Source organism: Haemaphysalis longicornis, unplaced genomic scaffold (assembly GCF_048455015.1).
Source record: "Haemaphysalis longicornis isolate Haplotype H1 unplaced genomic scaffold, Haemaphysalis longicornis Haplotype H1 scaffold_2, whole genome shotgun sequence".
Lineage (NCBI taxonomy): Eukaryota > Metazoa > Arthropoda > Arachnida > Ixodida > Ixodidae > Haemaphysalis > Haemaphysalis longicornis.
Genome location: NW_027526295.1, coordinates 248,291,829 through 248,313,829, shown reverse-complemented (window position 1 = coordinate 248,313,829; position 22,001 = coordinate 248,291,829). Strand labels below are relative to the sequence as shown.

Sequence of the window (22,001 nt, the reverse complement as noted above, 5' to 3'; positions counted from 1 at the left end):
TGAAACTTTTGGCGGGGGGATTTAACCATGCTCGTCAGCCCTGGCTGGTTGACGAGCTGACGATTTTTTTAATTGGTTTACACAGAGTAACGATTGGTTGTCCATGAAGGAGAATAGGGGTCCAATTTTTCTGCATTCGACATTTCTACCAACAACAAAATGGATACTTTTATTTTTCTCTTGAAGTTCAGTGTGGGGAAATGACAATAGAAGAGATTGAGTGCACTTATTCTGTTTGCCTCTTTATTTCTCCTGCTACCACTACGGCTCAGAGGCTTACAATTCCAAGCACTTGCCCAGCAGCCTTTGCAAACTTGATGTCTGCCTGCTGGAAGACAGATCCTAAGGTGAGCCTTCACCCTGAACATTGTGATGCGCATGAACACTGTGGCACTGTGCTTGTGTGGACTCGAACAGCAGCTCTTTTATGCGATTGGTGTCGTATTCTTTATACTGAATGTGAACGCTTAACCCAATGAATACCCCCTTGCATGCTGTTGCTTTGTAATCATAATGGTACCTCATAGAAAGGTGCTGAATATTTTGTCTAAAAAATTCTGGCCTTCCATCTTCAATGAGAGCGTCACAACCAGGGCAAAAATTACCACCAACTCTAGATCATCATTTGTTGTTAAATGTTGTACAGAAGTGATTTCTGTTATTGCCGCTGTTAGGCAAATCTGTGGAAACCCTAAGATTAGGAACCAAGTCAATTGTTCTGCTACTACGTTAAGCAGCCTGTACAAATGCTTGACTACCAGTGGCTAAGTTTTACGTTAATTTGAAAAGAAATTCAGGGTTAACTGCTTTTAAAGGAATTAGTCAGAATGCAGGGTGGTGTCTGTGATAAAACCTTTCTTCTCCTCAGGAGCATGTATATATATACCAGGGGCATAGGTGGGACTCATAAGAAACTTGTGCGGTAACCATCTGATTTACCATTGGTGCATGCCACAACCTTGTGCGAGGATTTTGTTTTGTGGCATTGAGTATACCCATGAGTTTAATGTTTATTTAGCTGTGTATGTTTTGCTGTTCTTATCTATGCTGAATCTTGTACCGTTTCTGACTAACAATCTTCCAAAGGTATACCATGCTGCTGCAATGCGTCGTTGTCTTTCTCACTTGCAGGAGAGACCCCGGTTTTCCAGTATTTTGCACCACTTGAACACAATGAGTGAAGATGGTGAGTTTTGTAGCAGTCAGGTTGCTCAAGGAAGTGTGCCTCGACTTCCCACTCTTGAAAAGCGACTTGTTGCATATTGTGCCGTAGTAGGGTTCATGCGTGTTTTGCGGCGGCCATCGGTGTTTTTCAGATTCTCTGTGCAACCTTGCGTCTGCGTACCTAACTCAACGCAGTGTGTGGAAGTAAGTTTCATGCTCCTCTCATTTACTGGGCATATTACTTTCACTGCTAAGGTGAAATTTGTGTGACCTTTACGGTACTTTTGGGCTTTCCAAATCTGCCCCCGCCCCCCAAAAAAAGCCTTCAAGGCTTTAGTGTAATTTGAGGTTAGTTTTACAAGGAAGGCAGTTAAAAGACGGTTATTGTACTGTTCAAGTTCAGCCAGGTTCTTGATTTTGCAATTGCCAATGCACAATTGCCTATTTTTGACTTTAGCCTTTCTGCAAGAATAATCAGTGTTTTAAAGTAGATGTAAGGTATAATTATGGTTATCAGTGGTAATTGAGTTGTACCTCATTAATATTCCTACATTCGCGCCGCCTCATCGCCTGTGTTGCATCGGCGCGTTAGACCCTACAATCAATCAATATTCCCACAATAACATGGACTATGCAAATCTTAGGCAATTTTCGTGGGGGAGATTCTTCTCAGTGTATTTACAGCTGATTAATATCAAAACTCATGGTTTGGACAATAGACAGGGTGTAGGTTCACCAAATCCCCCTGGGGCCCATGTATTTTTGTCTTGGTGATGAACGGCTGGCATCAGCAGAACGTCGATGGGAAATATCTTCTATATTTGTAGCACCTTCCTCGTAATGTGGTCTTCTGCTTGTGATTTCTCAAGCTGACAGTATGTGCATAAGTTAACTTGGCTTTTCCTGTGCGTTTCTCTCGCGTAGGCAAGAAATTGAGTCCACTTTGGAGCTTATGAAGCGTGCCGAGCGTGATCTCAGCCAGAAACAGAAGCAGCTGGAAGAATGGGAAAGCCGTTTGCAGCAGAAGGAGCAGTTGCTCGAACGACGCAGAGGTTGCATGGTGAGGGGGCTCCTTCTCTCCTTTGGTGGCCTTTGCAAGGCTTAGTTTTTCGCAAATAGAACTTGCCAAAGCAGTGTCTCAGCGAGGCAAGACAGTTACGCTTTTAAGCAAAGTCTAACAGTTCTCAAGTAATGCAATCAGTTTTTTTTTTTTTTTCCCTTTTGTCTTGAAGTGTGTTCTGTAAATTGGTAGCAGAGCCGCTTGAATTGCGTGATTATTCTTCATGTGTGTGTCAATCCGTAGCAATGCTTGCAGTGCTGTGCGCTGTTGTGTGCATTTTGGTGTGAGTTAGAGATTGTAGTTGTGGTTTCTCCTTGACTCTGTAATATTGTGACTCAGTGCTTGACAGCCATACCAGAAATTGTTCTGACATGACATGAGCAAAACATGCTTTACAGGAGCTGTATGTTCACGACGTAAATACTTGGACCGTGGACCATGTGGTGAGTTTCATCTAGAGTCACCTTTGGTAGTGCGAAGACTTTTTTTCTGAGGATTTTTTTTTAGCGGTTTGACGGTTGTGTAATTATTGTTAAAGCCTTTGCATTGTTGCTTCTAAGTTAGCTGTCTGAGAAGTGTTGTTTGGTAAAGTAGAAGAAAATTCATATACTCAAGTACGTATAGAAAAAAGTCGAATGGTGTTCAACTGGTAAATGTGGTGGTAGTGCAAAAGCGATTGGGCAAACACGTCCCACAGCAAGCAGAAGCAGCAAAATGAGGCTGGAGAAAGAGGAAAGAACAAGCAACAAAGAGAAGAAAGAACAGGAAAAAAAAAAAAAAAAGAGGGTGCGCTTCTATTGGCACCAGGCGAACTACTCTGCACATTCCCTCTGCACCTGGCTGTTGCCTAGCAACAGAGACCAAGTCTTCTCTTTTTTGCTGGCTTTGCATTCTTTCGCTTGAAAGGCTTCAGAAACTTTGGAAGCTTTAGATGCTTCACAATCATGGCATTTTCAGGAACTACATGCCTTTTGGTCTTGCAATAAAAATTCCATTGTTAATTTTTATTAGTTGCATTATTAATCGTATAATCATGATAATTTATTACGGTTGTTTCGTACTAGTATCTCTGCCGTAAGCTGTGCGTTGCTTTGCTGTAGCGTTTAAAGCTTTGCATATTCTGTTCTCGTTTCAGTTCCTGTGGGTGCAGCAGTTAGGCTGTGATGGTGAGTTCTTGAAAAAGTTGTAAACAGCATGAAGTAGCATGGAAAATAGCTTTTTAATCCAAGGTCGCTGAGCAGCTGCGGCTGCTGGCCACCCGCCCCGCCTAATAGGGCCCGATTTTAATTGAAGCGGTAGTAGATGGGAAGAATAGAAGAGTGGGAGATACCGCCTTGGCATCGTTTAACCAGTAAGGATTCTCGACAAGCCTTCACGGCTCTGAAGACGGTGAATTCAACCAGCGCCTGGCGTCTGCGAGGAGCACGGAACTGGCGAGGGAACCTGAAACTCGGGAGAGTATGGTGGACGAAGTGCTGCAGCTTATGCTGAACTCTGACAATGGCGCATCATTCAATGCCTTTAGCAACGATGACTGAACAAAATACAGTCAAACTCCGCTACAACGAAATTCACGGGGATCGCGAAAAATTTCGTTGTAGCGAGAATTTCGTTGTCGCGAAAAAATCAGTAAATAAAGAAAACAGGGCAGGCGTCTAACTGGCGTCGTGAAATCTCCCACCTACCTTTTCGCCCCAATGTTGCCAACTTGCTTGGAGCTCGCTCCGCCAAAAATAGCACCCTTTTTATAGCACGGAGTTTATATCGTAATTTGCGGTCACAACGCGTCTCGTGGCGCTTAGACCAGCGTTGTAATATGCGCGTCGTACTCGTGGAGATCCGCGCAAAAGCAGGCGTCGTGAAATCACAGCGCGGAGTTTATATTTTAATTTGCGGTCACTGATATGCACAGGATATGCACGACACTCTGGGAGCATTTTATTTCCAAAACTTGAAAAAATCGCTGATTTTTGACTGCTTGCGCTTTCCCACGAGCAACGGGAGAATGCGCTGCTCACAGTCTGCGAGGAGCTGCATGGCGACATCATCGTCATGGGCGCCAAGGAAACTACGTAAAACGTCCAAGGAGTCCATGACCTGCGACGCGGTCACTGACGTCGGGACCGTCGGAACACCATGCCCGACTTCTTCGTCGTCGGATTAATCGGCGGCGGCGGCGGAGGCGGCGCGAGCACTCTTGAGGATCTCGGCATCACTCAGCTCCTCGTAGACGATCACGTCCGCGTCGGCATTTACGTAGTCGCTCAATGCTACGTTCTCAGGAACAATGCCGGCTTCCTCGAGAGCTGCCCATGCTTCGGCCGTTGTCGCGTCTTGCCCCGGTCCAACGTCGTCGGCAGCTTGTGCATCGTCACTTGAACGGCACATCTCTTCGGGTCGAATCGAGTGACTTGTGTCCCGGGAAAATTTCGTTGAATCGGGAGAACAATAAAAAAAGTGATTCGTTGTGGAGGGAGTTTTAATACATTGGGGCCTATGGGATGCGGGCGGGGAATCGAAAAACCTTCGTTGAAGCGGGAATTTCGTTGTAGCGGAGTTCGTTGTAGCGGAGTTTGACTGTAAACACAAATCATCTATTCCTGTGTCGACACGATCGCTTATGTCCTTTCCACACTTGACCTGAAAGTTCGCCCATATCTTATTTTTTACTCGATAGCTCCGCAGTTTTGGTTGGTGGTGCAGCTACTTTTTTGTAGTTTTTTGCTCCTGACCCAAAAGTTTGCCCATCCCATATTTTTCACTTTGTACAGTGAAATCTTCGTATAACGAACTTCAGGGGGCTGCGGCAAATTGCTCGTTATTCTGAAGGGTCGTTGTAGTGAAAATCACAAAATTTAAGACATCAAATTACAGTGTAGACCACTTAAAATGTAACTGATTATAGTGCGGATAACATGGGCTTTCCTGGCCACCGGTAGGCCTCCCAAAGAACTCGATGCATAAGCGTACCGCTCATAATGTGGTTGCTTGGAGGGCCCACTGATCGAAAGGTGCAGCTAGGGCATCATTTCAGGGTCACAAAAAAAGAAAGTAAAAAGATGGTAAAACGGAAGACTGGGCGAGTTGGTACTTGTTCATATTAACAGCGCTACCGACACAGACAGAAAGAAGAGGGCACAAACATGGCGCTGTTTGTTTGGGCCGTGTTTGTGCCCTCTTCTTTCTGTCTGTGTCGGTAGCGCTGTTAATATAAAAAGATGGATTCAGCCAGCTGAAGCAACCCGCGCTCTTTTCTCTCCTCTAACTTGGACACACGCAGAAAATAAAAGAAATAGGCACTCTTTAGTTCGTGTGTTCCGCTTGCACTCGCATGATAACCTGAACTGCCCTTGCTTTCACCACACCTCTGAAGATAGCGAACTCACCTCCCCACCCTCGGGTGCGGTAAGTTGTTGCGATTAGAACCGCATGCAGATAAGCAACCACCCTTTATTCTGTTTCGAACGCCTGGAGATTGTGAGCCGAGATACGCCGGAGGTTTCCACTACCTGCACGTTGTGCTGATAGGCAACCGCCTTCGGCATCGCATGCGCAAGTCGCAGATGAAAAAAAAATGCCGGCTTGCGTTCATATCACTTTGTCTCCCTGGTATAAGCCAGGCTTCTGCCCTGTCTGCGGCACCTAAAAACGTTAGGCGAAAAAAAAAAAAAAAAAAAAACATTTCTTTCGGCGTTTCGTTTTTCTCCTCCCACATCGTACCAGGTTTTCTAAGCCCACGCTCCGATAACCTCCGCGCATGCCTCCGCGCTCCAAGGCACCCATACAACCAGAAGCGCTGTCTCCTAAAAAGGCTGTCCACCCTTCATTTTTAATTTTGTTTCTGCTCCTCCTCACCTACCTTTCTTTCCTATCTTATCGGTCCACGCTTTCTACGGAGCAAGGTGCCTAAAAAGGTGTCGACACCACATGTCAAGACAGTCTCGGTCCCTTTTCATCCATCTTTCACCCTCTTTAAACCTCGTAGCATAGCATAGTGCAAGGCGTCCGCTTACTGTGCTTTTCCAAGTTGTCTGCTAGCCTACGGCTCCAGTTGCCGCGATTGTTTCACTAAAATCCAAGAATCCCCGGGCTTCAAAATATGAGTTCGTAGTACTGAGGCATTGTTAATATCGCACAGAATTAAATAAAATGACCGTTATTTTGAAAAGTTTGCTTTTCTGAAGTATGTAGCAGTGAAATAATTTTACGTTAAAACTATAAGCACTCAGCGTGGGATTTCTTAAATGTTCGTTAATCTGAAAAGTTTGTTGATGTGGTGTTCGTTTTACCGAGGTTTGACTGTACCTCTGTAGTTTGGGTGGGTGTTCTTTCGTAACTTTACGGTTGGTCATCAAGCTTGCGATTCTTTGCATACAGCTAGACGTGTGCCATTTGTGCCACTTGCTTGACGTACTACCACATGCCACTGGACTTCATCCCTTCCTTGACCTACTGGTGTATGGTGGTTTCGCTTGCAGAGGCGACCAAGGACCTGGAACAGTATGCAGAACTGTTTCGTAGCCAACAGATAGCGGGCAAGCTACTCCTGCTCCTCACCGTGGAGCATCTCAAGGACATGGGAATCGCCGCTTTGGGACACAGGCTGGCGCTGATGGTGTGTGCCAGCTGGGCTTTGCATTTCTTTCTTCTTTTTTTTTCTCTGCCACTTTAATGGGAGTTCGGTGCTACCAACGGCTCTGTGAGGACCTTAACACGTGTCGTTTTTTTATTTTGAAGCGTAATTTGCACGCTGTACAGTTCATCTTTATCCCTAGCCTTCTTTTGTGTGGCCATTCCCTACCTACGTGGTTCTTGCATGAAATGTTGGTCCTCATTGAATTTGCTGCTGCCACTGGTGTCGTGGCCAAAAATGATTAAAACCAGGGTTGTGGCTTTTTAGCGAAGTTCACGATTGGTGACAGCATACGAGTCTACAGCTTTGGTGTTCTGACTGAATCACTGACAGCCTCTTTCTTTTTTTTTTTTCCCCTCTGCATGAATTCTGCAGGATGAAATTGAAAAGCTTGCCATGGAAAACAGACGCAAGTTTGAGTCATCCCAGCGTGAGGTGAGCCCCGTGTTAAAAGTGACATCACTCAGGTCAGCTGGCATGTGCCACTGTTCTAGTTCTCAGATTTGTATCGACACTTAAGTACAAAAAACAAACAGCTTGTTGTCACGGCTGTTTATCGTTTCTCAGTAGGAATTTTATTTGAAGCAAAGCACTGTGTATTCAAAATACTGTGTATGCAAAACACTAAGTAGTGGGACAACATTTGACTTGCTTTGAGTTACTGTAGCATTTTAGCAGTGTTAGCTTGAGAACCTGGAGTGGACAGGTTTTTTCTTCGCTACGGAGGAGAAGTTTTCAGCATCCTGGCCCCTACCTATCAGTGCTAAATTATCACGATCTGTTTTTTTTTTTTTTTTTCCAGCTATGCCAGGGCTAACTGATACTGCTATAGTACCATTCATTTAAATAATTTGTACCCAGGTGAAGAGGAGACCAACATTTTTTACCCATTAATTTGACTAGAGGTCTTTTTAAATGTTTGAATTCAAATCTAATTTGTTTTTGTGTGTGTTAGAAAGCAGGAAGTTTCATCACAGTATTTTGATAGGTGTCATATCATATCATCACATATCTATTTCTATTTATCAGTCCCTCACATTTATGGGCTGTCCAGAGACTTTGCTGAGCTCACCAACAAAAGCTTGGAGTGCTGACGTACTAGAGTCTTGTGGCCTTTGGTTGGCAGCGTTCTAATGAAACCTTGTTTTTTCTGGGGGGGAAAAAAGAAAAGAAAAAGACCCGTTGTTGAATTGATCACAGATGCTGCTACAGTGTGCGATTCCAACGAGCATTTACAAAGCCACCCGTTGTCGCTGCCTCCCTTCCATCAGTCCACCAGCCACCACGGCCACAGTTCTTCCCCGTTCGGGTCCTCGGCCCTGGGATCGACGAGCTTTGCCTCCCTGGCGGCGTCCTTCGGGTCGTCCCTGGGTTCGAGGCTGTCCTCCTCCGTGCGGAGGCCCCCCAGCTCGGCGGAGCAGGGGGACCTGGTGCGGCTGACGCTGCTGTTTGGCAGCCACGTGCGCCTGGGAGGGGGCCCCCGGGAGCACAAGTGGAAGGCCTTTGTGGAGCTGGACACGGGCGAGACACACTCGGCCAGCGACGCCGCCACCCACTGCATCAGCGACGTCACCTTCGAGTGTGCCCAGTCCGGGCTCTTCCTCACACGCATCGCTCAGGTGGGTGCTCTTTGGCTGCCACTGGTCAAGCCTCCCCGGAAGATCATACGTGTTGGCACCAGGAGCGCACTTGGGACAGTCTCAATACAAGAGTTCAGAAAGCATTCAGACAGTCTCACGGCAGTCTGAGTACTTCCTCGCACTAGAAAGGAATGCACCGAAAACAGGACATACAGAGAACATAGACACACCACACAGTGCAGAAAGGTGTGCATTGTGCCCTTCTTTCTATTCGTCATGCTTTTTGGCTCATTTCTCTATAATCGTGTTGGAACAAATAGCCCTTCAGGTTGCTTTGATGAACACCACAAACTCGGTTGCCATGTGTGTCTTGATAAAATTTTCTCAATAACTATGTCTTCTTTATTACTCTAGTGCATGCTGTTATTTGCTTCTGGAGTCACCGTATAGGTTGAGCGTGGTTATGTTCGCTACTTTTGCAGCCGCCGTTTGTGATGGACCGATGGTGCATTGGAATTACTCCAGAAACGGTGGTCACGTGTGTCGTGAATTACGCGGTAAGGATTCAGGCTTCCTTCTTCAGATGTTGTGCAGCTGCACTGTTACTGTAGCACACGAAACAGAATTTCTGACAAAGAAATATTCACTGTATGCATGGGCACCACGCAAGGGCAGAAGCAGATTTGTAGGACATTTCAGTGGTAACAAAGCACGTGTTGGCTGGCTTTGTTAGGAGCATCAAGATTGTGAATGGTAGCTCCTTCGTCATCTCTTCCATCCAGTCGGAACACCGAGGACTTAGTGTCAGTCACAGTTGGTACACTCATTGGGCCTAACCGTTAGACTATAAAATTTTTGCACGATGTACAGCTTTCGCATTACATTGCACTAAAAAATGGAACATTATTGTATCGAGGTTGCAGCCAACACACCTATTTGTCTTCACCCTTGGTCTTGACTCTTTCACTGCTGTGGGGGATTGTCATTTTTTACAAAGGGCCAAAAGAGGTTTGTTTTTTGTTCAATTTAAGGATTCACTCCATCAAATGAAAGTGCAGCCAGCAGTAATATTATCTTTAACAGTGACCTTGGAATGATCGCAATATGTGTAGGTGTGTGCAAATCTTGTCATGGGAAGTATAAGTTTTGGGATTGGCCTGGAATTTCTGCTGTCTCTGCCCCCTTGCCACAGCTGTGTGTGGTGGAGCCAAGGTTCACGCTGCTGAGCCACCAAGTGCGCCCGGAAGGCGGCGTCCCTGAGCAGACGGAGGTGGTGCTGCGGCTGGGCTCTCCTCCCCCCTACCGCCGGCAGGACGGGCCGCTGTCTCGCCGGGAAGCCCACTCTGCCCCGGCCAGGGCACGCCGCCTCTCCGAGGACCTGCTACCTGAGGCCTGGCGTCAGCGGGGCAGCCTGTTCGGCAGCTTCTCCCCCACGCGCAGGCCCACCCACCGCCGATCACGTGAGGGAACCGCTTGGGTTGCTCTTGCACTTCGCTGGCGGCACCCCAGACACTGAGGCGCATTCCAGTGAAACAGAACAGTTGGCAAGCAGCTAAATATTCAGGTCAGGGTGTGGATAGGGCAAACTATAATTTGCAACAGAGTTTCGCCAGAAGCATATTTTTCTTGCACTGAGGCCCAATTTTGGATAAGCGAAATAACAAGTAAAAAATGAAAAAAGAAAAGAAGCACGGTTTTATGGGTAAACGTTGATTTTTCGGGTAACATCTGATGGTTGTCTTCTGATGTGCTGTGCGAAAAGAAAAGGGAAAAAGGTAAAGAAAAAGAATCCCACCTCTTTGTCGTGAACAGAAAACAGATCAAAACCAGAGTTCTTGGTTAAAAAAGAGAATGCTCTTGCCTGCTGTGATTGCCAAGCCTGTTTTCTGCCAGCAGTGGGGGAGTCGGTGGTCCTTGCTACAACCTACAACATCACAATCCTGCGCTCGTACTGGGGAAATCATGTAATGCCCCTCAGTTGCAGAGAATCCTGGAGGTCGAAGCTTACTCGCATTTCCCTGTGGTGCCTTGCATGCAGGCTCCGGAGGAGACGGCTGCTGGGGAGCGTCCTCCGTGCTGTCGGCCGCCGCACGCAGTGGCTCCCCGCTCTCGTCGTTTGCGTCCCGACGGCTACTGGCCACTGGCAGGGACCTGTCAAGTGATGAGGAAGAGGAGTCCCTCGCCCACCTGGCCTCAGAGCTGGGGGCGGGCGGCAGCACTGCTTCGGCCAGGAGGAGCCGCCTCAAGGACCACCGCTGCCACCGACTGTCCTTCTCGCTCCACCACTCCAGCTCGGAGGACTCGCTCAGCGACCACGGCACCTCCAGCCTCCGGTCCCACTCGCTTGCCGAGAAGGTGGCCTCCGGGTGAGTGAGCAGGCAGCTCGCAACTTGCGCAGAATTGTAGAGCTCTTGGGCAGGCATAAAGTATGTTAACTTCGTAAAAGATTGGGCATATCATTTGCCTGGTAGTGAAGGTAAAGATGTATTGAAGAAAAGTGGTTATGCTGGCATCAGAGCAGACACCGAAAGCTTTTTTTGGCTACCACTTTATTACACCTTTTTGGGATGCTTCTGACTACAAGGATGACGCCCCCTCAATGTGTGTAGTAGTTCAGTTGTAAAAGATGCGGGATGTTATAAGTGTGATGTTTCTAGCCTCCCACCTGCCACAAAGATTTTTATCATATTTTATTAGCTCACTATCGCCAAACATTTCGTGGTTTGTGCTTTCTATTGAATTGAGAGGCCTGAGATGGAATAAGGATGTGTCGGAAATTTTGCTGCAGTGGCAACTAGGCACCTTCAGATTTCAGCCTTGCTTGCTTCAGGCATTGTGCCATGCTGCAGATTAAATGTCTTGATTTTTATATGCTATCCATCTTTTATCCCAGGAAAAACATATCTCTCTGCAAAATATTTTAAAATGGCTTTTTTTCCTTCTGGTTGCTAGAGGGAAACAAAGTGATTTAATTGGAACGTTTGCCTGCTAGCTTTTGTGCTGTGGGATTGCTTATAACAAGTTTTGTTTAATTAAATCACTATTTGGTGTGGATACAAGATAAACCTATAAAACCTATTTAAACACAAAGCGTACGAGTTACTTGAGTTCCTTTCTTTTGTGGTAGTTCAGTTTAAGGGGGCAGTTGGGTCTTTGGGGCCAAAAAACGGTCAAGAAAAGCGTTTTCTCAAAAATGGCATTTTTGGCCTCCACGGCCATTTTTCTATCAGTCTGTAAATTTCCTCATCCAAAGGCACCCTATTTTGTTGTTATTAAATTATAATAGCATTTTAAAGTGCACTCTACAGCTCAGTTAGCACAGAATTCGATGGTGAAACGGCACTTTTCTTGCAATGCAAAGCTAGCATTTCATCCTCAGATATCTTGGCACCCAGAGCAGGTACAACTGTAATTCTTTTTGCTTCTGATACCGAAATTTGTGGGGAATACAATGTTGGAAACAAATTTTTCAAATGGAGGCTTTGGAAAATTATTATTGCGTTTAATTGGTACCACCTGCGAACCATTTCTGGCAGAGCGCGGGAGAAGCGAAGTTCCCTGTGTTGTAAAACGACCAAAAATAGCTGAATCAAAAAAGTTCTTCCTATGTTGTATTCTTTAGTCATTTGTCTGCCTAGCCACGTGGTAATTGCCATTCTGTATCGAGTGGTTATTTCGTAACTGACCCAAAATAATGGCAATTAGTCATTAATTAACTCAAAATATAATCAACTTACAAAACATCTAATGACAAATTTGAAATCAGCACAAAAAACTCTATAACGCAGTGCAGTTTCATTAAAATTGGTTGGTAAATAAAAAAAATAGCTTTAAGACCAGTTTTAATAGAAGTCGCCGTAATCTGGTTCGTTTGTGTTAATTTGTGTCAGGGCAAGGCAAGTTTTTATGCGGGATGCAAGAATAGGGCATGACTTTTCGCTTCCATCGTGTGCTTCAGACTTGCAGGCAGCTGTCCAAGGAGTGAAGAGGAGCGGCATCGCCGGAACAGCACCCCCACGCGGCGCCGAGATCCCAAGAAGTACCGGCATTCGATGAGTGACAGTGGCTTTGCGTCCTCCGATGCATCCAGGCAAGTGCTGCGGGTTGAGAAGTGCCACGTGAAGCTCAAGAGCGGTGGCGACCTGCCGGCCGACCAGGCCGAGCTCGACCTTGGCCTGGGCTCCAGCCTCGGCTCTGGTCTGAGCTCTGGCCTGAACCGGCTCAGCTTCAGCCTCGAGACGGACGGCTTCCGCCTGGGTGGCCAGGAGCGCAGGCTGGGAGGACTGCTTGACCGAGTGGCCGGCAACATCGGCTGGCGTCGCATGGGCTACGACGGTTCTATGTGAAAGGAGAACAGTAATGTGGCACTGCAATGCTCCCGTTGGTTCAGGCATGGCAGGAATTGATTCGCTTGACTGGGTGGGGCTGTCTTTCTGCGAGCCTCATCCAGGGGTCGTGTCTGGTAGCTCTGCCCTTACGTTTTTATATTGTAGGTTTGTTGCTGAGGATGATATTCCGTTCCAAGGTGGGTACAAGCTGGCACTTCTGGTGCGATTCAGAATGTTATTAAGGGGGGTCGTGGCAGATAAAACTTCTTATTTAATTTATGCACTGAATGTAACCAAACATAGTGCACAAGGACACTTGACTGTGACAAAGTCGAAACATCAGTCTGTAGCTGTCTTGGGTAGTTTTTGAGTTACGAATGCGTCCTACCAATCGCTTCATCACTAAATTAAATAATTAATGAAGTTTAATTTCTACATACTTCTGTGCTGCTGTTTTCATGAAGGCGTATTGTGTTCAATAAAGCTGTTCATTACTTGTTTTGGGCTCTGTAGCCCAAAAGCTAAACATTACCTAAATTTAAAAACCTGGTACAGATTTTCAGCATACGCTTATTATTTTTACTCTTTGGATAGAGAATGAACGTGATGCATTTTTGTTGACACTTATTGCGGGACAGAAACAAACAAACAGCTTAAACAAAAATAAACAAACAGTACTCCATCGTAAATGCCCTGGTACAAAAACTTGAAAAAATGTAAGCTTTCATTTTTATTTAATGAAGGGATGAACTACTTAGCAGGATGCATTCTTTAGTTTGTAAAACAATACACGACAGCTACAAACAGATTTTTGTTTTGGCTTTGTCTTAGTTCAGTTCATTGTACTAGTGCACCCAGTTTGGTTAGACTCGGTGCACAAAATGCAGTCCGTTATCAGTTCCTGCCTGGAAACGCAACACTGCCGTGGCGGTCCACTGTCAGGGTACGCCCGAATTGGACGTTCAAGGTCAAATTTCGTGTTTTTTTTTCGCTTCGATGCATCCGCATTCTTTGTACACATGATGCGCCATCTTTTGAGGGATAAGTTAACTTTGTTTGTTCAAGTTTTCTTTTTTTTTGCACTAGGGTGCAGCATCATGTTAAGCACAGGCCTTCTGGATTCCGGAGTGTTTTCACGTGTGTGCTGTTCGCTGAGAAGCATGGCCGCTTTCTCGTCGCCTGCATTCTACAGTGGTGCACCTAGCGAAAGTGATGATGATTTCAGTGAGGAAGAGAATGGCGTGCCTCCACCAGGTAGTGATGGCAGTGATTCGACGAAAGCGAGTGACGAAGACCACAACAGTGGCGAGGACAGCACCGTGTGGATCATTATTCTGTGAGCTGCGCATTTTGTTGAAAGACAGTGGAAAAATGGTGGCTAAAGCTTTTTCTTGGGATCTAGAGGTTTCCATTGTCAGTAGTATTATTTGGAGGCGCACACAGCTGCAGAATCATGGCAAGAAGGGTCAGCGAAACCTGCAGTGCCGATGCAATCGCATCCAATAGGTGGTGGGTGATTCGAGCGCTTGAGCCAATAAGTGGGGCCCGTCTGCACGTATGGAACGCGAGGAAAGGCTAGGTGGAATGGGAGGGAAACTGTGTTTTTCTGCAAAACCTGCTGTAACAACCCTGGCCTGCACCCAGGATAAGGCTTTGAGCGGTTTCACACGCTGCTCAAATATCGGTAAAAGAGTTGCAAGCAGAATGCAACAGAAAAAAACAAATATCCCACGAGTTTTTCTCGCACAGTTCGTGTTTTTCTTCGTGGTGCCAGCAGCTGGCAGAATAGTTGCGGACCGGAACGGCCGGAAAGTTGGTAAAAGTTCTGGGCCGTAAAGGGCTAAACATGTTTATACCACGTGCCCCGCCTTTAACCCAACATAAAAGATACCAAACCGTTCTTATTTGCAAAAAGAATGCATTGAATTGAGCTGAGAGAGCATTTTACAGCAAAAAAATCGCTGAATTTACCACTGCTGAGGTTTGAACCCAGGCTGTTCACTCCAAAACCTGCAATTCCACCCCTAGGCAACTTAGATCAATGAGCGGTGTTCTTTTGGTAGTTGCTTAAAAGAATAAGGAGTGTTCCAAGTGAACCAGTGGATGGTGCTGCGTGTGTACAGGAAGTGCTGACCTTGTACCTAGTTGGAGACGGAATGTCGCTGCTAAGGCAGATGTCTGGCTGCTTTTTAGGATGTATATTGCCATTTTGTTTTGCCCGCTTTTATTGTGTTTTTTAAAGTTGAGATGCTGTATGGCCCGGTTCGAAGGTGCTGCTAATGCAGATGGCTTCTGAGGGTGTCCAAAACTGGGAATCCTTCATACTGTACCTTTCAAAAACACGCTGTGTACTGCAACATTGCTCACCCACATGTTGTTCTTCATTGTGGTTGCCGCAAAGTTGGGACTTCTGTGAATCCTTCGTAGTGCTGTCAGTCGCTGTCAAGATTGGAAATTTCACAGTACTGCTGTCGGCTACAATTTTACGGGTTAGGTTCAATCGTGACTGCAGTTCCATTCTAATCTGGCACTAGAGGCAAACCTGTAATATTTAGAGCACACTACCGCAGCCGTGGCCAAGTGGTTAGGGCACCAGCCTCGGCTGCGGGAGGTGGGGGTTCGAACCCCACCGCCGGATACCCACCGGTTGATCAGGGTACAAGCGACCCCCGCCCCGATGCCCTGGGCTTACCTGGGGGAGTGTACGCTTGGGGGAGGTCCTCCAGGTATGCCGTCCTCAGCGCTTGGTGGGCTTAAGGCACTCTGATATTAATCCTCGTTAGAGCACACTGTGCGTAGCAAACTGGAGTCTGTTATTTTCCTTATGTACTGGAAAGTTTGTTTGCATGAAGGGGGACGGAAGAGAAAACAAATGTTCATTCGTAAATTAATGGCATTGTTGTACAGCAAAGTCCAAAACAAATGAAAGGTGCCAGCAAGGCAACTTTGGCAGGGTGTAGGCAAAAGATTCAGGCATTGGAGGTGTGTCTACACTTGTGTGTTTGACAAGGTTATCATTTAATGCTTCAGTATGCATGAACACAATTGAAGTTCTGTGCTTGAAGTTTTTCTTCAGGGAATGAAAGTGACGATTGAAGACATTGGATTGTCTGCAGTGAGCACGAGTAGGATTTCCTGCTTCTCTTTCATTGTGCGCACATCTGCTGCTAGAGTTCAGTCTGTTCAGTCCTTGCACATGGGACCCAGCCCAGAGAGCGAAAGGACGCATGAAAGGAGGTCCTTTATTTTATTTTTATTTTTTTAAATTCTTTTCTTTTCGTTTCTGCACTCTTTGTTAGTTAAAATTCTGCAGTGACTTTTTATCTGTGCGTTCTATTGTGGAGTAAGAACATTTTGTTAGCAGAAATGGGGCTTTTCTTTTCTGATGGACAGATGATGTGATATGGACTTGGAGAAGTAATGTGCTGGCAACATTTTGTGGCTGGAGAGCATGGGCGACCGGTGCGGCGGAACGAATGCGCACCTGCCCAGTCGGGCCCTGGGTACCCGCTGCCATAGCGTTAGCGGACGCCTGCCACTATGCTAAAACTCTCTATTGTCATTATATTACATTTCATGGTCTTTTATTGCGGAGTTCAATAGCTTGCATCCAATAGAAGATAGTGGCACGTAGTCTTTTTATTTTTTGTCACATTATCTGATCACCCTCATGCGGCCATACTGATGGCGGATTACTTGCTAAAAATGTTCTTACTTCATGGCTTCAACAGGTCTCCTCGATTTGGCTGCACTTTGTGCACTAGTTCACAAAAGTGTCGGGAAAGTGCAGCGCCAGTTCTGTCAGTGCGAGTGCAGCCTTACACTAGCGCTTTCTGTGCAGCGGCTGAATCGAGGGCAAAAGTGCACAAGCCTCGTCTGCTGCGATCCATGTTGGCGCGCCCGCGTTTTTTTTTTATTATTATTATTATTTTGGGGGGGGGGCGTCACCCTGCACTCACCTTGTGTTTCGTACTCAAATGCATGTGACGACCATTCTCGCTAAAACGGGAAACGCTGTCGTTTCTACTCCGTTTACTGACACAAGTATCGTGCTGGAGCCGTCTGCTACGATGCGCACCAAAAAACGCGCCAAAGCACGCTGCACCTTGCACGAGGCGAGAACTCGCACAGAGGCTAGTGCAGAAGTGTAGAAGAACTCAGGCAGCACAGCGTCAAATCGAGGGCCGAAGTGCAGGTGGCTTTAGCTGCACTGGCAAATCGAGTGCAAGAGTGCTGCACCGCCCCAACTGGTGCAGAAAGTGTAGCCAAATCGAGGAGACCAAAAGTTGACTTGCCAATGGTAAAAAGAAATCTGCAGACACCTTCCACAATACAGCTAGCTGCCTTTTTCTTTTGCCTACACCCTTTGTCACTGCTGATAGCTACACCATCGCATAAGCGTAGCATCAAACTAAATGTTTACCTATACCAATTCCAGCATTAGTGAAGCCCCTGTTATTGTTAAAGGAAACCATCTGCAGTTCTGAGTAAGGAGGTTTTGGGTGCCTTAGGTTGTGTAAAACTGGAGCTACATTGTAGCCCATCAAGTACTGCTATAACAAATCTGGCATTAACGAGCTCTCAGGTGTAATGAATCAGTTTTGACTACCTGTTTCCATTTGTATTCCACTCAGTGTGATTTGAGCCCTGGTGTAGCAAAGGTCATTTGTAACCAACTGATTTCTGATTTCCAGTGCATTAGTTGCATGCGGGCTTATACTCAATAGTGAACTTTGCACCTGGTCTTGACATGTTTGCTTAGTATAACAGGGTTCTACTGTACATAGGCGGATTGAACATTCTTGAAGAACTAGAGTTTTAAATTTAAAGTCTTGCGAAGGGGCCTCCGTACACCCCCCTTAGTTAAGCGTATTGCAGGAGCACCTAGGAGATAAAAACTTAACTTTGCTAAACGTTTACCTTTAATAACACAATCTGTTCAATAAAATTTGCTTTTCCAATTGGGAACAATAAATTAAGAAGTGTTTCTTAATGTTTCGATGGCACTTCTTCCATGGCTAGCAGAAGCAGCTGCAAACAGTTGATTACAACTCCAACTCCCTGTCGAGATGGCAGGCTGGTCTGGTTGCCCCTGTTTTCCCCCACGTCATGGGAGCAAACCAGGTGCCGCTTTTGACGCATACAACCTATGAGTTGTTTCGCAGCTCTATACATTGAATAACTCTGCTAAAGGCAGCTTACATCACATAAATTGTGATTAGAAAGGTTACAGCACTTTTCATCCTGATCAAATTTTTCAGGTTGTAGGGTTATATTTAGACATGGACACCATCTTACAGTACAGGAATACTTGGTATTGTATAGGTCGCACAATTTATTAACAACCTTCACTGTTTTTTTTTTTCTCCTATGGCGATGTAAGCACAAAAAGTATAGCATTCTTGCTTGTTATTGCCGTGTCTTACAGCTAAAAAAATAAATACTAGACTGTGTTGCAATAAAGTATTATTTATATGTGAGAAAGGGCACGGCCTAGGTGATAGCCGTATTGTTCAAAATTCTAGTCAAGGTCACAGCCCTGCAACTTTCAGTCAGGCGTACTTTTATGCCACACTTTTTGTTTTTGTGGCATTCAGGTTTCGTGAAGACCAGCTATGATGGCGCACAGGATTGGCGGTCATGAGACAGGCGTAGTATTATATCTGTGATGAAGTTGCTGGGCAATGGGGCGTTATTGCGTGTTTTGTTTTTCTTTGCCGGTGTGATCACTGAGAAAGGTGCACTGTAGTTATGCTTGCACTCGTAGGAACTTTGGTATGTGTTTGCTGATTTTTGCATTGTTTTTGTGTGGTAAATGTCTGACATGCATTTTGGTGCTGGGGTGACCAGAAATTGTAATAGTAATTAAACCATTTCGCTAAAAGTTGTCTGAGGCAAATTACAGGATAAGAGTTATTCCCTTCCTTTGCTGTGCATAATATCACTTGTAGGTTTTAAGGGGGCTCACTGGTCTTTAACCAAAAAAGTTTATTTTTGCAGTTATGATGATGAAACTTTAGGGACACATGTAGTTTCTCATTCTGATTGTAGATATCAAATTTGTTTTTGAGTAAAATGATTATATTGAAATTTATTTAGATTTCTATATTCAATTTTTTGACAGCTTTTGTAAAAAAACTGCTGGAGGGATGGAGCTAAACATGGAACCAGTGAACTCTGCACTAATCAAAGAGTGCAATAAGACTAACATTATCGTTCTATCTGGTCTGTAGCAGAAGTTACGATCATTTGAAGTTTGGGCCTGAAAGGTGGCAACCAGAAAAACCGGTTTTGCCTTCCAGGCCCAAACTTCAAATGGTCGTAACTTCTGCTACAGACCAGATAGAACGATAATGTTAGTCTTATTGCACTCTTTGATTAGTGCAGAGTTCACTGGTTCCATGTTTAGCTCCATCCCTCCAGCAGTTTTTTTACAAAGGCTGTCAAAAAATTGAATATAAAATCCAAATAAATTTGAATATAATCATTTTACTCAAAAACAAATTTGATATCTACAATCAGAATGAGAAACTACATGTGGTCCCCAATTTTCATCATCATAACTGCAAAAATAAAGTTTTTGATCAAAGACCCATGTGCCCCCTTAGACAAACAAGCACAACGTTGTCATTGTAAAAAGTTGCTTCAGGGTTGAAAAAAAACGTACACAAGAAGCTGTGTTGAAGTGATACTCATTAATCCAGTAGGGTTCTGCAACAATTTCAGAGCAACAAGTGCAATAAACACCTGTTTTTCCTTATCATATAATGAAAATGGTCGAATTAAGAGAATGGCTTTTGCAAGTATTTTGACAAAAAGTATTTTGGCATGCAAAGGACAAAAAGTGAACTTCGTTTGGCAGTAATATGGAAGAAATTGCACAGTACTTGGCTGTGCTCCAGGTGCCATATGTGTTTCCAATTTAGGTGCTAGCTTGCGAGACAAGTTTGCCTGACTGGATGGATGTGTGGTGCCGGCAGAGATTAGTTAAGGTTGACGCACAGCAGCCATCTTGGGTCAAAGTGCTTCAGCATGTAGTCATTCATTCTTCAGACAGTGAAGCTTGGAACTGAAATCCATTTCCTCCCCTTTTGTAATTAAGAGGCAGAGTACTGTTTTGTTTTCTGCAGTTCATCATGCAGTCATTGTATGCCCTTAGTCAGGATAATACTAGTACAAGTGTTGCTCAAACAAACTGTAAATTTTTCAAAGGAACCTACTTTGCAGCACGAAAGTGAAAGGCACGAACATTACCTAAGGATGGCCTGTAAATGAACATTTTAAGCTAGAGAAGTAGCTTTTATGCTGCTCTGTACTCCCTTTCTACGTATGTATAATGATTGCAAGCCCACATATAATAATCGCTCTACAGCAGTAACTCCAGTGTCACTCGTACCTACCAGCATCCGACATCGCAGGTTTCTTCCAGAAACTGGTAAAACTACACACATCACGCATTCTTGCCTAAAAATGAGATTGCATTGAAAAAATGTACCTACTAAATATGACTGCGTGTTCTGCTCCCGAAATTTCACCCAGGAGGTTTGGTCATTATCGTCGTCCTTTTGAATACAATCACAGAATGAAAATGCCTTGATTTGGCAATCGTCATATGAACTGTAACTGAATAGGTAGCCAAAAACTGTAACCAACATTGGACATGAGGGATTGACACTTCTGTTAACTGCATTGCTTTCACAGATTATAGGCCAATCCTAATGCCATCTTGCAGCCCAGCCAGCACATGTATTAGAGGGCAATGAGTGCCGCCGTTGCCTTCACAGAGCTTCATGCATGCCTCTATGCAAATCTTGCAACCGCCTTCACAGAGCTCCATGTATGCCTCTGTGCAAATCTTGCTACCGCTTGCCTTTTGCTAGCATTTTTATACCAACTGTGAGTTGGAGATAAGAGTGTGTCAGTTGGAGCGCTTTCTGCTTTTGTACAATGTTCACACTTTGTCTATTGCACCATTTAGCATTGCTTTAGATGGTGCAGCTATTTTCCGATTATATCGCCCTTCTCCTAACGCTGTGTAAGTGAGCACTGCATTTTTGGCTAGTGCATAAGAGACAGTGCCTTTGACTGGTTATTGTGCATGTACTATACTTGCATCACCACTGAGCTTTTCTATTGTTTCTAAAACCATGGCTGGTTCCGCAAAAACCACAAATGGCAAGAGAAAATAATAAGTGATATCTGACTGGATAGTGGTCAGCAAGGTGTGCAGTTAGTGTATAATTTAGATTCCATTTCTCTGTTTAAATGAAACTTGGAAGATAGCCGAATTGAAATTTAAAAAGTCTCCAAATTTTCAGTTTGGGCTTGAAAAGATTTTACGAGTCAAGTTCAGTGTGGTTCATTGGCTCAAGCAGTTATTTCTGAGATGTAAAATACTGTAGGCTGAGAGAAGAACACCTGAACTTGTCCAAAATGCCAGTTTAAAGAAATTAATGTTTCTGCAATTTTTTTCTTGTCCCCGAAGTAGTGAATTTGTTAGTGCAATAAATCCAGCTTTTGGGGGCAAGAATTGTGCAGTGGACGGACGTTTTTGAAATTCGAGTTCTAAATTTCGTATAATTAATGACAGTTTTCTTTTTGCGTAGCCTCATATGCCCACCATACTTTCTGGGTGATTTTAAAATTTCCGTAGTGCGGATAGTTTTCATGGTCCGATAGGTGTTTAACAATGTTTTACTATACAAAAAGTTCATAGGCAGGCAATTCAGCAGTCAAGCCTGATTGTAGAATTTTCATGTAGCATACAGGGATCATTAATATGCACAAGCAAATTGATTGCTCTTCTATTTGTGTGTGTGTGTATTCTGCTCAAAAAAGAAAAGTTTTGTTTCCCCAGCTGTTCCTGGTGTTTTATGTATGCATTTGTGGGAGATTTCTGCCGTACAACTAGCAACTTCTAGCTCTTTGTTGGATACAGTCACAAATTATTGCGTAGCAATAAAACATTATGAAAGCTGTGTGTGATTTTTAAGTTTTCAGAGTCATAGAATGCCAACGCCAGTTAATCTTTTTCAGAGAGCTTGAATTTGTTAGTGCTGCTTCAGTGAGCACCATTCTTTGTTCGGCCACTTTAAATGCCTACAGGAACACCTTTATTTTCTATTGCTGCTGTAGTTTTGCATGCCTACAATAGCTGGGGCAAATTGCTGTGAGAGCACACTGTTGTCCACTGACTGACATATCTCCTGCCTACGAAGCCACATGTCAAGTGTCAG

General features: G+C 44.8%; 1 protein-coding gene across 1 annotated transcript in view; it reads left to right on the top strand.

The window, feature by feature from the left end:
* Nucleotides 1-18,784, top strand: part of LOC144170351 (mitogen-activated protein kinase kinase kinase 20-like) — a 32,622-nt gene extending 13,838 nt beyond the window's left edge. Inside the window, exons 9-21 of the mRNA XM_077700099.1 lie at nt 273-347; nt 1,132-1,186; nt 1,317-1,368; nt 2,089-2,224; nt 2,623-2,667; nt 3,360-3,390; nt 6,703-6,839; nt 7,233-7,292; nt 8,129-8,476; nt 8,920-8,994; nt 9,630-9,897; nt 10,476-10,803; nt 12,396-18,784. Of these exons, the coding sequence (XP_077556225.1) occupies nt 273-347; nt 1,132-1,186; nt 1,317-1,368; nt 2,089-2,224; nt 2,623-2,667; nt 3,360-3,390; nt 6,703-6,839; nt 7,233-7,292; nt 8,129-8,476; nt 8,920-8,994; nt 9,630-9,897; nt 10,476-10,803; nt 12,396-12,783 (1,998 nt within the window). The 3' untranslated portion in view covers nt 12,784-18,784. The remainder of the gene's footprint in view (nt 1-272; nt 348-1,131; nt 1,187-1,316; nt 1,369-2,088; nt 2,225-2,622; nt 2,668-3,359; nt 3,391-6,702; nt 6,840-7,232; nt 7,293-8,128; nt 8,477-8,919; nt 8,995-9,629; nt 9,898-10,475; nt 10,804-12,395) is intronic.
* The last annotated feature ends 3,217 nt before the right edge of the window (nt 18,785-22,001 follow it).